The 16,026-nt window shown below is 39.2% G+C and overlaps 1 protein-coding gene across 1 annotated transcript; it reads right to left on the bottom strand.

Moving 5' to 3' along the window:
* Window positions 1-394: 394 nt before the first annotated feature.
* Window positions 395-9,427, bottom strand: LOC121733196 (glutathione hydrolase 1 proenzyme-like). Its single transcript, XM_042123367.1, has 8 exons — window positions 9,181-9,427; window positions 8,597-8,734; window positions 8,240-8,440; window positions 7,644-7,899; window positions 6,231-6,421; window positions 4,585-4,825; window positions 3,654-3,767; window positions 395-685 (listed from the first exon to the last, which is right to left on the bottom strand). Exons 1-8 carry the CDS (start codon window positions 9,366-9,368, stop codon window positions 530-532), a joined length of 1,485 nt encoding a protein of 494 aa, XP_041979301.1. The 5' UTR covers window positions 9,369-9,427; the 3' UTR covers window positions 395-529.
* Between the last annotated feature and the right edge of the window lie 6,599 nt (window positions 9,428-16,026).

Genomic DNA, 16,026 nt, shown 5'->3' with positions numbered 1-16,026 from the left:
AAGTATGAAGGTCTCCTTTCACTTGAGTGTTTAGAAAATTATTTGTCTCCTTCAATTTTTGCGCATACTAAAATAATTTGCTAAAAACAACCATTTTCTCCTGACTGAACAATAAACAATCAGTACTTAGTACTTACCTATAACAACTGTAGGTACTAAATATTGGCGAACTAATAATTTAAATTAACATTTATAAATTATTTGAGTATGAGATACAAATTCACGGCTGTTCCAATAACATGGCAAAAATCTTATTCTTAAATAGTGAGTTATAACCACAGACAGCTAATACCCTTTCTTTGATTTTTTTTTTTTAATTTTTCACTTTTCATTGTGTTGCAACTAGCAGCCACAAAGAAAATCTTGAAAGAACACAAGCTTAGATCAATTGACATTGAGAAGAGACGATTTAGAAACAAAATATGCCTTTTAAACATGAGACAAACGCTCTTAGCTGCCTTAGCGCCGTCTCGTCAAAGTTTGAACTGACCCTTACACTGGTATAATTTATAATAAGTTACATCTACGATCATAGTCCGTCGATGCTACCGACGCGGCGCGGGTCTGTCTGGGTCTGCCAGAAGCCGTCGGGACCTCGTAAGGTGCCCACGATGGCAGCGAACCCAGCCGTGGGACCCAGCTGGGTCGTCTCGTGCCCACGCGCTTGGAGAGACTTCAGCAACTCCTGTAAAACAGTAAATAAGTCAGTTAATACCACGATGACATCATGACACGGTCACTGTATTACAATATTACACGGTCGAAATAAGAGTTTACGTCTAAAACTGGGTTGCACCAGAGGCGTGGGTAAAGTTAAAGTTATAGTCATAGTTAAGGTAAATTTAACTTTAACTTTACCCTTAACTTTGCCCGGAGAAGTTGACAGATGACAGCTGATCCAACAAGGTTATACATGCGCGTGGGCGGGGGCGCTGCTGGTAAAGGAGAACTGTCAAAAATTGCGGTCTTTGTATGATGACAGCGTTAGTTCCTTTTTTCGCCACATGCATTTATAACCTTGTCGAGCTCTATGGTTATAGTTAAATATGGCGTCTTGATGGCGTCCATTTTTAAAGATTTGACATTTTGCACTGTATTCAAAGTTAAAGTTAAAGTTACAGTTAAAGTTAAAGTTATTTGGTGCAATCCAGTAAGACTGGGTTGCACCAACTAACTTTAACTTTAACTTTAACTATAACCGGAAAAATTGACAGATGTCGTATGAGAATATGGGGTGTTTGGACGCCATATTTAACTTTAACTTTACCCACGCCTCTGGTGCAACCCAGTCTAAGCCTTTTTTACACGGAATGAAAAATAATGACAGCGCTGTTTTTGAATTGAAAAAAATATATTTAGACCCTCGCGAGGTATAAGTCGCAGTAGTACGCCCTGTAAACATATTACCATAATATTACAGCACACCGATTTTCAGCCGAAACCGAAACCGAACTTTCGGCCATACTCTCAGTTTCGGCCGAAACCGAAACCGAAACTTGGTAAAACATTTAAACTACTGCTACGGTACTGATTGATTTTTACATAAATTACAACTTTTTAAACTAAAGTACCACATTGAATTTTTTACTTTTTGCGACATTTATTAAAATAAAAATTATTAATCTTAGACTCGAATATGTTCCCTAGAAACTTTTTTGTACTATATTCCGTTTTTTATACGATTCCAAGTAGGTGCTATTTCACCAAAGAAATTAAACGCGCTTAGCTCACACTAAACCGGTCTTAAACACATAAACACGTTTTAATTAAATAACACTCAATTGCATTTCACCAACATAAACTAAACTCGTTCACACGAAATCCGATTTTTATCTTCTGAACGCCCAATATTCGAGTTTTAACTTCATAAAAAACATTGAAGTCCTGTCAGTGTCATGACAGATCGAAAAACATAGACGAAAAAATTTCTAAGATGCGATGTTAATTGTTGTATTCACAGATGCGTTTGGTTAGCTTATTTATCGTTTCTTGCTATTTTGTTAATAATTTTTTTATTAATAAAACAGCGACAAGGCTCCAAAATGATAAAACAATTTAAAATCATCGCGTGACGTCACATAAACTTATATTTATTCGTTGTCGTCGTAAATAGTGATTAAAAGAAGATTATGAATTTCATTTGAAACAAAACGAGATTTACATCCCCGTAGGAACGCGTTCAATGAGAACTAAGTTTCATAAAACGAAGTTGTGTGATTGGTAAAATTCTCCTTTAGACATTAACAACGTACTACTGAAAACATATTCAGTTGCAGTGTATTATTTTTATGGGAAACATGGACGCGACCGCGGTCGAAGTTCAAAACGAAATTACTAAGCAAACACCGCCGGTTTCTTACGCCGGTTCTTCTCGCCGGGGTAGTTTCCGAACCGGTGGTAGGCATCAGGTAGACATTCTGAAAAAAATTGATTCAAATTTACTCAGAAATAAAACATTTTTTATTTTTATTTTTTATTTTAAACTTGCAGTTGACGTACATTTTTTTGCTCCAGAAGGCGTTTTGCCACTAAACTTGAAAAATATATTGAGGGCCGCATGAGTGAAGCGTACGGGGAAGTGGGCTAGATAAGATTCTAGCAGGGTAGTAGGGTCTAAGAGATTGCGTGTGCATAGTTAAAAGTTAATTTTAAATATTTAAATAAAAAGCGTAGTGTGGCGCGATGATTTACTAGATAAATCTCGCATGATGAGCCGGAGCCTCGCTGACAATCAAGCACGAGTTAACTGCGAAGTTTACTGAACGACGCATGAGTTTCGGCAGGGCCGAAAGTTTCGGCTATATTTTTTCCGAAACCGAAACTAAGGCCGAAACTAGATTTTTTGGTCGAAACTGGCCGAAACCGAAACCGTAAGTTCGGTCGGTCACTACTAATAACCATACAACGGCAATCCGGCCGACAAAGCTGGTGAGCTTGATCAAACCCGATCGTAGAAAATAATTTCTTGACGTTAATTTCTCATTACTAATACTTGTAGATACAGAAATATTTTTAATATAATATATATATTAAAGAAGAAAAAACGAGTTGGACTCGCCCATGAAGGGTTCCGCAGCAGCAATAAGGTTTATGTCTATGAAATTAAAAGGTTTTTGATTTATTTTTATATATCAGTTGATTTTAATAAAAGTTATGACATGACGTATAAAAACCACTTGCTCGATCTCGTTCAAACCAATTTTCGTTGGTAGTTTTTATAGTAATGTACATCATATATTTTTGTTAGAATTATCATGACTTTAGTCAAGTTATAGGGGGGGGCACACATTTTACCACTTTGGAAGAGTGTCTCTCACAAACTATTCAGATTAGAAAAAAATGATATTAGAAAACTAAATGATTTTTGAAGACCTATCCATACATACCCCACATCCATAGGTTAGATGAAAAAAATGTTTTTTTGTTTCAGTTGTTCCTATGGGGACCCCTAAAATGTTTATTAATTTTTCCATGTTTGTATCAAAATCTTAATGCGGTTCACAGACTACATCTACTTACCAAGTTTCAATAGTATAGTTCTAGTTTCGGAGAAAAGTGGCTGTGACATACGGACGGACAGACAGACATGACGAACCTATTAGGGTTCCGTTTTTTGCCATTTGGCTACGGAACCCTAAAAAGGTGTAACTTACCGGATCGACATTGGCTTCGTGCTCGATGTGCATCGGCACGAGTTGGTGGTGCAGACGCGGCCGCCGTATCACAGGCGAGTACTCCTCCTTCTCATACAGGGTCTGCATTACCACCTAAACAAAATATATTGATGTAAATAGTTATATGAAAATAAGTATATGCAGCAGAATATCTTCATGCATATCGCTCAAATTATTTAGTATACACATTAGCGCGAATTCAGATACAATTGATAATAATATTAGACTAAGGGCTTGTTACACCACTTCCTGAAAAGGCTAAAGAAGATGAATTTCCACCAAGAAGTGACAGTACATTCAATATCATATTTAAAAAGTGCGTCACGGATAGTCTGTCGTCTGCGCAGCACCTTGTGAGGAAACGCTAGTCACTGTTATTCCATACAAACGTATCCCCAATTTACACCCTGGACAGTGCGTCTAGACAAATGATTTTTATACAATATTGGGATAAAGCTATGCCTCTACGTTCGTTTTTATCTAAATTTACTAATAAATAAAAAATATGACCCTTCAAAAATTAATTCCCCGTACCCCGCCAATCCACCGACCATAAAACAAATTTTTAAGATAAAATAAAAACGTAGAGGCAAAGACTCGCTTTTCCTGAAGATATTAAAAGATATAATATATATTAGATAGGCTCTATTTTGAAGGAAGAATCATAGAACTACGTTACCTCGATTTACTGTATGTGTCTCTATCACAATACACGTGCCGGCGCAGGGTGAAGCGTGATGGCAATAGTTTCTTCGTTAAAATTCTACTGCACCCGCGTTCCCTCTATGTACGAACTATGCTGCGATCCAAGGACGCCATAGGTCGCTGCCGCCCATAGGCCGTGGCCCATACTGCCTATACGTAAGTCCAGAGCTGCAGTTGTATGACGTATAATAGCATTATTAATTACCAATGAAATCTGCGTAGTGATCTTCGTGCCTCCAGCTGCTCCGATTACTAAGTCCGGATGTCCGTCTTTATTGACCACGATGGACGGAACCATAGAGCTCAGCGGTTGGATACCGGGCTCTATCATGTTGGACGGCGACGGAGGCATACCGTACGAGTTGACCTGGTCGGGCACAGCGAAGTCATCCATCTCGTTGTTCAACATAAAGCCTAAGGAAGGCGAACGTCTTTGCGCACCCCAACTGAAAAAAAAAAAACAAGAAATTAGCGACCGTTACCGTTTCTATGCACCTTGCTTAATTAAAAAAAACAAAGATTTGAATAGAAAGAGCGTTTCGAATATTGAATAAAAATCTGTGACATTGGAACAATAGATTGTTAGTTTGTTAGGTAGTGACATCATGTTAGATCTTTGAAGAATTCACCGTGTATAATCAGACGGACATTTTACTACCTATACATTACAATACTTATATAAAACTAAATAGTTATGTTACTTTAAATACTTGTCTACTTGCCGTAGATAAAATATAAGTAAGTAACTTACATAAATAATATCTCCTTATAAGTTTATGACAAGATTCCAAGAACCTTAACAATATAAACTATCAAAGGCGTGAATAAAGTTATTTTGTATTTAAAATATAGTTTATCAATTTTTATCAGTACATAATTTATATCGTTTGCACTGTGCACATGGCCGGCAGGGGAACTCCTTCCGCACCTATCTTGCAAATTGTAACAGCTATGCCACAAGCCTTTGTTATGGACTGTGATAGCAGATATTGCGCCTGTTGCAAAGCTGTCGCAATTTACGTAATTACCCTGCGGATTTAACCTAGGAGTACATGTCGCACGTGCTACGGGCACTGCTCTTTGGGAGGCCCCGCACTCCAAATTCCAACAAAACATATTTTTTTTCGTCAAATCGCTTTTACTATAATTATATGACAATTGCGATATTGTTAATTTTTGTGGCATCTTGGTGTAGTAGATCTCCGTTACACCAAGATAGCCTTTAACCTTTCTCACCGACTAATAAAGGGTGAGACGAGAGAGACGAGAGAGTGAGAGAGCCAGCCGACACGTACCACAAGTTCCACACTACAACAACACCACGTGGTTGAGCGTATATTTCGTATTGCTAATGAACTGGACTATTTACTTAAGTCGTTGTCGACCACTTGTGTGATACCGACCACATCGCAACCACAACGTTGCGTCGATGCAATGACACTCCGCGCCACAGAATACAAATTTTCGTTGTTTCATTGACTTTCGTACGTAACCACAGCGCAACTACTGGCGACTACGCAGCCACGCATTTTGTCGGTACCACAACGCAACTACAAAAAGCTGCAGCGACACCATTCACACGTAACCACTGCTCGACGGCATTTTGTCGTTGCGACGTGGTGTGGTTGTGGTGCGTGTGGATTGGCCTTTAGGCCAGGCGCGCACTAGCGGCAGCGGCTAGGTCGCGGCGGCCATCGAAAACATGGTGTGGCCGCTGACCGCCGTGCGGCCAGGTGCGCGTGGTCTATGGCAGTGTCATACTAAGGTATCTATCTCGATGTCCGTCGCGACCTGGCCGCTGCGGTTTGGCCGCTGTGCGCGCCCGGGCTTAGTCGCAAAGCTATCACTTACATGTAATTAATAGTGCTAGTGACAGACACGGCGCTGCCGTCGGGCGCCACCACCGACACTTGGGCGGTGCCGTGGTCGTCCGCGCCCTCGAACAGCGCGCCGTAGTGACGCCAGTCGTTGTACGTACGCGTGTCGTCGATCAGACTACGGTACGGCAGCGCCCAGGACTCCGATGTCAGGTTGCTTTGTAACTGAAATTTACGCCTTATTTTAATCCTAAAATAAACAAATTCCAAAAATGTAGAGCAGTGATTTTCAACCTGTGGGTCGCGAAGCTTCTGTGGGAGGGTCGCCAGTTAGTCGAGACTTGAGAATGTTTCAGTAAAAAAAACTATGAAGTAAGAGAATTTTTACAAAAGTATACATACTTATATATATTCATAAACATTCATGCATGATAAAAAAGCAAAGGGTTACCTTCGCAGCATCGGTCGCGTCATTTGAAAAACACAAATGTAGAATACTAGACTCTGCCTGACGCTTCGTTTGCTCATATTGTAATAAGTACTTATTAGTATTAGAGGGATAGCTTTACAATAACGTCATCCAAGTATACATAATACTCAAAAAATTGTGAAATTAAAACTAAAGCTATGTCTTCTTAAGTTGCTGCTTAGAAACCAGCTCATATTCAGCAGGCGTAGCATGGTCACTATAGAAAATATGGTTTCTTTCTACGGAAGAATAAACAAAGTGACAGACACTGGAAATCCGCCAATTTGTCGATAAAATCTGTCAGTATGTCGATTCTTTCCCATGTCTACTGTTGTTATGCTAGCCCTGCAGGAGCAGTAAATTGCAACGAATAATGTAATAATAATAAGCAACACGACTATCTATGATAAAGACATAATTTACCGTGAAAACAATAAAAAATACCATAAAACGGTGTAAGGAGATTTGATAAGACTTTATTGGCACTCTAATATAACGGTCGTAACTCGTAAGTCGAGTAAATACCTAATTCATAGCATCTTAACTTGCTTTGCTTTTGTCAAGCAATAAACTGTTTCACAAATCACAGCATTACACAGTAAGATTTAAGCAATAATTTCGCAGCCGTAAGGAAGCTGTATAAACTAAATTAGTTACGAATGTTATGGTAAACACCTATATATACATACAGTGTTAACAATATAAACTCTACATAACTTTTACTGTTTAATACGTTAACGGCGAAACACTAAAATTAGGCTAATATTTTTGATTTTCGGTAGACAAAGATTTATGAGAATAAAAAACTAGACCGAAAATCGATCCGCCCGTTTGCAGGATACGATGCCACGAAAAATACACAGACCGACAGATAGACTGTTCTTTATTACAATTTACATACAACCCTCATTTTTCCTCAAGGGTAAATAATGCTTAAAGAAGTATTGTATGATATAAGTATTTTTAACACTAAATTACCTCACGTATATTAATCGGCGAGTGAACTCGTGTGGGGTCTCCCAGACCCGTACGTTTGGCGTAGGCGTACTTGAACGTCTCTATGATGCGATGCCAGTAGAGGCCGCTGTAGGCCTCCACGTCGGTGCCGGTCCCCACCCAGCCTTTAAGGATGTTGAGGATGTAGGCCAGAACCGAACCCGAGCCCGGCAACGGTACGGTGTACAGGGTGCGCTCCGGCGACAACTCTACCGTTATTGGATCCTGCCATTCTACGCTAAAAGATTAAATTATTTATGAATATCGTCCAACGTCATTTAAAAATGTTGGATATTCGTTAAATAAAACAGGGATATAAAAATGGACGACAATTTATGCTATCAGAGTAATCGGTTTAAAGGCAAATGACGGAGATCGTACAGTAATTCGGTACAGTACAATTTAAAAAACCACCTGATATTGAACACAACTTATCTGACAGCTGATACTCCATAATTTATCTATCATATAAACTATTATGGATAGCCTATCCGGCACTTATTAGGAAGTGGTGAAACAGGCCCTTAAAAAGTTATTTTGAAATTTAATTTGCAAGGTTCTATTCACAATGAACTCACTGGTAATTCCTGAGATCGTCCTCTGTGACGATACCCCCGAAGCCTTGTATATCTCGGGCCAGCGAGGCCGTCATGGATCCGTTGTGAATCGCCTCCGGGCCCTCCTCCGCTATACGGTCCAGGGTTTGCGCGAACAACGGGTCTTTGATTAAGTCTCCTTCTTTGTACACCTCCCCGGTTTCTGGATTGACGTACAGCTCTCTGAAAATTGATTTTTATTAATTCACTTAAACACATAATATACAGTACTTAATACTTATCACTTCGGAAATGTCGCAGTCATTGTCAATCCGGACTTAAAACTCCCCTAACGCCACTACTGCTTTCACTCTGATCTCTCGAATTTAAGTTACGTACCTCATTGAAGGCTGCTCGTGGATGACGTTGCTGTACGAGTCGAGGACGCGGCCCTGGTATTCGCTGACGCGGTGGCCCTTCCGGCAGAGCTCCGCCGTGGGCTTCACTAGTTCCCGCCACTCCAGGTTCCCGAACTTCCTGTGGACATGGTTGTCACCTGTATAACAAAGCACTAGCGTATTTTTATTTTTATTATTATTGTATTTTTATATAAAATAAGGGGGCAAACGACGTACGTACGAACGTACTATGTAATGTCCTATCACGTAGTCTAATAATCTAATAAATATGTGCCAAATAAAATCGCTCCATTGGTTTGTGAGATTGCGCGTTTAAACAAATAAACTCTTCAAGTCTATCAGTACAATTTTTTTTGTGATTGGGGGCGGGCAAGTGCCCCAGCGTTATGAGATTGCCCATACCGCATACGTAAAAGTTAAAATAGATAAATTGACAGGGAAATAAGAAACCCTGCCGTGTTGCGAGATTTAAAAGTAATTAATAACCAGCCAATTGCTGTAATGCAAAATAGAGTGTATTTATATAGTTTATTTTTTCAGTCCTTAATACGGAAACTCTCTTACTCGTGTAATGCGCCGTAGCCTCGCAGCTCGCCCGGCACCGCCACCGCCAGCCCTCCAACGGTAGACGAGGCGTTCTGGTACATTTCTGCGTACGCGGCTGCGGGCGCCCGCTCGCGCGCGTTGAGCACCCGAACTTGCCGTGTAGAGGCATCGTACACGGTGGCCAGGAAGCCGCCCCCGAGGCCCATGCACTGGGCGCATCCTACGCCCTCGCAGAACAGCGTCGCTATAGCAGCATCGACGGCGGAGCCCCTTCTCTAGTATGCCGCTGAAATAAAAACGACAGCATTACCGCTGAGTTGCTGCTGAAAAAGAATCAAGATACAGGGTACCACGAAACGGTTTTGAGACTCAAAAAATCGGACGAGAATGTTGCGTCCTACTCTAACAAACGTGAAATGACGTTGTTAGAGCAGGACGCGGCATTCTCGCCCGATTTTTTGAGTCTCAAAACGGTTTCGTAGTAGGCCTACAGATACATACTATTGCATAGCTTTTATCGTGAACTTGGAGCGCGGCGACCGAATCAAGAAATTCCGTAACGAAAAAATTTAACACACCGCACTCCGACCGGCACAGCGGTGCGGCTGCGTTGCCAGACTTCGGCACGGTGTTTGTGTGCGTGTTACTAGACGAATGCTAATTATAATGGAATAAGTTGACAAAAAATGCTACGCAATAGCTTTACCGCGGCAGTTCCCGGGTGCCAGACTTTTTTTACTATGGTATCAGGATCCCACATTAAAGTAAACGTGCTAAGTATAGGTATCTAGAATTATTTACTTATCTTTATCGCATTAACTAAGTCGGCAAATACTTAGTTTGCAATAATTTGTTGACAATGCTACACAAATACGCTCATAATCCACACAAACGTAGAATGACTACAAGTTTTAGGTTACATAATCATCAAATCAGTCATCAAAGCATGTCAATAAAATTCTACTTTAAACATGCCAAAATCAGAAATTCAATTCAAAGCAGCATGTGTCTGTTTGACCGCAACAGCGTTGAAGGGTTGTCCACTGATGCGAGTCATAGAATAGATAATAACGGAATGGACGATATCGCGCGTTGTCACGGATACCGCTCGGTGTCAGGGGCATAGAAGATGGAGGTCAGGGAGAACCATCTCTAAACAATATATGACGACGTTTAAATGAATCAAGGAGTTTCTACAATTGAGTATGCAGACTTAGCAATATCTTAATCTATTATCACAATAATTTTAAGTCTAAGAAATGCCGCAAAACCATTAAACAGTTTGGCAAGATGAAAAACCCTGGGAGGACTGGCAATCTAATTTAGACTTAGCCGCACGTTTGCGAAGAGATTTTCGGGTAGTGCTAGCACCTACTTCTACCAGATTTCCAGAAACGATTTGTGAGATTCCTACAATATAAATGCGGAACATCTGACACTGACTATGAATCGAGATGCAGAAGGTATCACATGCTACCCCTGCATCTCAGACGTCAAGTAGCTGACATTTGTACATACCTAAATATTGCCCAAAATAAAATAGATTCCTCCCTTCTTGTTTCCAAAATTACCCTGAAAGTCCCTTCCCGCTCATCCAGAATATGCTCCTTCAACCCCTTTTATATTCCATTCTCCCATTCCAATTATAGGAAGAATTCCTTCTTCGTTAGAACACCTGCTTGCCTGAATGATTTGAGTAAACACCATGACATTGACATTTTTAATTCATCTATTTATGCTATCAGAAAGTCAATCAATAAAAATTGGTTTGAAGCTGGTCACTGATTGTTGGATTCATTACTCTTGTACTATGGATATTATCATTGGGATTGCTTTTGTAACGTGTACTATTGTATCACTGCCAAATACTTTTGTCTACCTAAATGTAAAGCAATGTTGTTAATGTTTAGACTTCTACTTGTGGAAACATGTTAATAGTGCTTAGATACTAATCAGCCTTAATTTTTAATTTAAGTTTTATCACTGTATGTTTTCCGTTCAAATAAAAAATAAAATAAAATAAAAATTACTATAAGTATAGTTACAACAACAATCTACAGACCTTGTCGTGATTATTGTTACTTGTTAGCGCAACTGAATACAATTGTAACTTTACAATTATAGAGATATTGAAGTCTGTAGATTCAATAAGAAAATAATCCGCATTATATCGAGAAAAGTTGTGCGTTATCTACAATGTAGAGCATGTTCGCTGACGGCCTACGTCACATCCGTGGACAGATATTTTGTTTGTACGGCCACCCTTGAAATGGTTTCTTCGTAGGAATGAGGAAACAAAGTGGATTGGCAAAGGAAATCTGTCGTTTAGGGCCTTAAATCTGTCAGTTTTTCTACTGTGGCCATCACAGAAATGGATATTTCTGTGGTGGCCATGCTAAGAGGGCTTACAGACGAACGGCACTTGTCGCGTGCCGCCGACTGCCGTCGACACTCGACGCGTGCCGTCAACAAGTGCCGTTCGTCTCTAAGAAGCCTTTCAGCAACTTAACTAACTGTCTAACTCTAATGTTGGGCTAAACCAGAGGTTCCCAAACTTATTTTGTCTACCGCCCACTTTAAGAACAAATTATATTTTAGCGCCCACACAACGCCCCCATTTTTTTTTTGGGCCCTACACCTTCAGACCTTCAGGGGGCGTTATCGCCCACTTCGGGAAAGGCTGGCCTAAACAGTACCCACCGTCCGATAGCAGCGCACTCTATGCCATTAGAGGCGACGACGGCGCGCCGGTAGCGGCGGTGCTCCTCGCTAGCCCAGGGCCGGAGCACGAGCACGGCGACCAGTGCGCACAGCACCACCGCCGCCAACACGCTGCCCACTATCACGCATCGTCGGTTCCTGAAAGGGATGGTAATGAGTACGAGTTTCTGAAACGGATGGTGATGAGTCCCCCACTTACCCAGAGGCGGCGTAAGGCGTGGACGACCGCCCACGGCCCGCGGTCTAAGGTGTCTCGCCGCTCGCGCCCTTTTGGTTACGAGGTTTTTTTTAGGATTTACGAGTTTTGATGTCCTCTTGCGTGATTCATCATGGGGCCTCGCAAAATAATATACCTATTTTAGGGGGCCGGCAAGATATATCTTGCCCACATCAAATTTAGGTCTTGCCCCGCCACTGCACTTACCACAGCCTTACGATGCCTTGAAAACACTATTAGTTAGTAAGTAAGTAACACGTAAACACCAGAAAACATAATTATATGACCTTATCTCAATATTACGAAAATTTGAAATACGCATTCCTCCTAAACGGTGGGGTTTTGCTGGAAGTGGTACGGGGAGCTTTTTCGCGTCCAAAAGATCCTTCCTCAACAGTCAACCCATGTGTCCACCAAAAAAAATTTGGGGTAGGTTTGTAAACCTTAGCTGTGACGTCTATATAAGAGACATAATTATATACAATAACAGTCACTCTTAAGTATTATTACTATGTTTTGTTACATCTGTTACATACTAGGGAACCTGACTGCAAACTTTTGTGTTCATTCATCATCATGTTTCACACTACACTTTCATAACGGAGGATATCCCGAGTGAACAAAACATATTCATCAGGCAGGTCATGCCTTTGACAATTGAAGTTTTTAATTTAAATTCCTTATCAATATGCGCGTATTTTTATTAGCCTTAGAATTTAGTTTTAACTTGGGTTTCCTCACCTCAAAATTTGGTGATTTCTTGTGTAGATAGCAGATTTTTGTTAAAATTTTATTTTGCTAAGGTCGGCTAGAAATCAAAACGTAATATAATATTTTTTTGCTTATATTTGTTAAAAATTAGTGCAAGTATATATAAATCTATATATATAAAAATCAATTGCTGTTCGTTAGTCTCGCTAAAACTCGAGAACGGCTGAACGGATTTATCTTATCTTGGTCTTGAATTATTCGTGGAGGTCTAGGGAAGGTTTAAAAGGTGAGAAAAATTCGAATAATTGCCGGGAAAATCCTCAAAACAGCATTTTTCTATTTCCCATACAAACGTTTTCTAAATAAAATGGAGAGTCAATTTGTAATTTATTACCGCTGCATAAAGTTCAAATTCGCGTGCGCGTTGGAGGACCTAATATCGCGTTCTGAAACTCAACAAAAGTGAAAGTGAATCGCGAACGCGACAAAATTGCATAGTCTCAAAATACATAGTACATAAATAAACACAATTTTAGCTAACTTCAGTTGTTACTCTGTCCGATTATTTTTTTATTTTAGCTAACTTAAGTTGTTACTCTGTCCGATTATTTTTTTAATAAGACTATATAGAAATCGAAAGATAAATCTATATATATAAAAATCAATTGCTGTTCGTTAGTCTCGCTAAAACTCGAGAACGGCTGAACGGATTTATCTTATCTTGGCCAATTTTGATGAAATTTTTTGTGTGTGTTCGTGGAGATTCGAGAATGGTTTAGATTTACAGTTTGGTCTACTGGAAAATGTTTTTTCAATTAATTTCTTATTTATAAGGAGTTGTTGATTTTGGAATGTTTTACATTAGATCCGGCGGACGGCGCTATCATCGCATTCAATATTATTCTATTTCAATTTTAGTTTGTCCTGACAGATGGTGCTACGATTAATTTGAAAAAAAATTTGTTATTCAATTCATGTGCTGATTAAAATATTAAATAAATAACACATAGGCTACAATTTTAACCGACTTTCAAAATGGGGGAGGTGTTATGTTCGTTTTCTTATATTCAACGATTACTCCGCCGTTGGTTAACCGATTTTCAAAATTTTTCTTTTGGTATATAGGGTATCATCCCAATTTGGTATTATATTCAGAAAAGTGATGATCTGATGAAGGATCCATAAGTAATCGAGGGAACTCCTCAAAACTTATAGGGAAACATATGGTGACTTCGGTTTCGTGAGAAGTATTCTAAGCATATGCTACCAACAAGTAAGATTTTGCACCGAGATATACCTGGTATACTGTGGTTCGGAAGGTGCTGAGAGAATTCCTGATTCTTTATAGATACAAGTTTGGGAGTTTCGGCGTTGTTTTAAGAACAGAAAGCATATGCTACTATGCAAATTACATTCTTCATCATCATCATCATCATCATCACTACCATATCATAGTCTTTTAGATCGAGACTCGAGTTTGTCAAGCGATAATTAAAAAAAATCTATATCTACCTAATATTATAAACCTGAAGAGTATGTTTGCTTGAACGCGTCAATCTCAGAAACTACAGGTCCGATTTAAAAACTTATCTCAGTGTTAGATAGATCATTTATCGAGTAAGACTCATCATTTATCGAGAAGGTTATATTATATTATTACTCTAAGACTAATACGACAGAAGAAACTCAGGAAAATGTGGGAAAAACGGGGGAAATATTTTTTATGGGAAAATGTACCTACGGATTCTGTAAAATTTCTAATTTACGCGGGCGAAGCCGCGCGGGACATCTAGTATTTTATAAATATTTTGGACAACACGAAAAATTTGATAAAAAAGTATAGACAAAAACAATGGATGTTCATATTATGTCAATTTTGACAGAGCAAATTTTTTTTCCTTGGGTCGGGATGTTACTTTTTTTAAATTTATTTTACGGGCCTAGAATCTAGTTTTTCTATCAATTTCCTAACTTAATGGATGCCATGTCCTCGACTATGGTACAGTCAAAATATAGGTCTTAGTAACAGCTATGTATGTGTGTTTGTTCTCTCATAGCTTCTACATCAACTGATATGCCAATGAAATCGTACTCTAGACTCCTAGAGACGGGATAGTAACATCATTTATATTAATTCCCCAGATTTTCCCTTTTTTGATTACTGTTCTTGTTATCCATATACATTATACTTACTAATATTATAAATTCGAAAGTGTGTCTGTCTGTTACCTCTTCACGCTCAAACTGCTGAACCGATTTTGCTGAAATTTGGCATGGAGATACTTTGAGTCCCGGGAAAGGACATAGAATACTTTTTATCCCGGAAAAACATACAGTTCCCGCGCGATACATGAGTTTTGGCGCAACAGAGTTGCGGGCGTCATCTAGTTTTCACTAATATTTTTGTATAACTCATAATATTTTTGTTCACGGTTCCTCACCAGTCACCATAGCGTGGTGTCGCAAACGTCTTATCGAAATATTGTTTTTAGAATCCAAATGTTCTAACTTTCCGTGGTCAGATACTGAATATAACCGAATATCTGACCAAAACTTCCGACATAATATTATAGCATTGACCTATGATCTTAATTAATGTTTAAATAGAAATTGTGCGGAGTTACTAAATTGAGGACTGGGATTCGAGTTACATAATTTGTAGAATCAAAGAACCAATCTATACTATAATATTATAAAGCGGAAGAGTTTGTTAGTTTGTTTGTTTGTTTGTTTGAACGCGCTAATCTCAGGAACTACTGGTCCGATTTGAAAAAATATTATTTCAGTGTTATATACTCCATTTATCGAGGAAGGCTATAGGCTATATATTTTATCACGCTAAGCCTAATAGGAGCGAAGAAATAGAGGAAAATGTGGAAAAAACAGGGGGAAATTATTTGAAAGGGCTTATTTGAACGCGTTAATCTCAGGAACTACTGGTCCGATTTGAAAAATTATTTCAGTGTTAGATAGCCCAGTTATTGAGGAAGGCTATATTTTGTCACGCTAAGACTAATAGGAGCGAAGAAATAGAGGAAAATGTGGAGAAAAACGGAGGGAATTTATTTGAAAGGGCTCATCTTACAAATTACTAGAGCATTTTTTCTGTTAATTGGATCAGATAAGAAGTAGACCACGTGAAGGATCATAGCCTTTTTTTTGTGGACTAATTTTTCTGTGAAATATCTAATTTAAGCGGGCGAAACCGCCCGGAA

This window comes from Aricia agestis, chromosome 13 (assembly GCF_905147365.1).
Source record: "Aricia agestis chromosome 13, ilAriAges1.1, whole genome shotgun sequence".
Lineage (NCBI taxonomy): Eukaryota > Metazoa > Arthropoda > Insecta > Lepidoptera > Lycaenidae > Aricia > Aricia agestis.
This window is presented reverse-complemented; position numbering and strand designations above follow the sequence as displayed.

What these genes read in the sequence shown, in the direction of transcription:
- LOC121733196 (XM_042123367.1), bottom strand. Translation starts at nt 9,368, where the DNA reads ATGGGCCTCGGGGGCGGCTTCCTGGCCACCGTGTACGATGCCTCTACA. An exon ending in CACGAGCAGCCTTCAATGAG is followed by an intron (nt 8,441 to 8,596) that starts GTACGTAACTTA and finishes ATCAATTTTCAG; the next exon opens with AGAGCTGTACGTCAATCCAG. An exon ending in CGCCGATTAATATACGTGAG is followed by an intron (nt 6,422 to 7,643) that starts GTAATTTAGTGT and finishes CGTAAATTTCAG; the next exon opens with TTACAAAGCAACCTGACATC.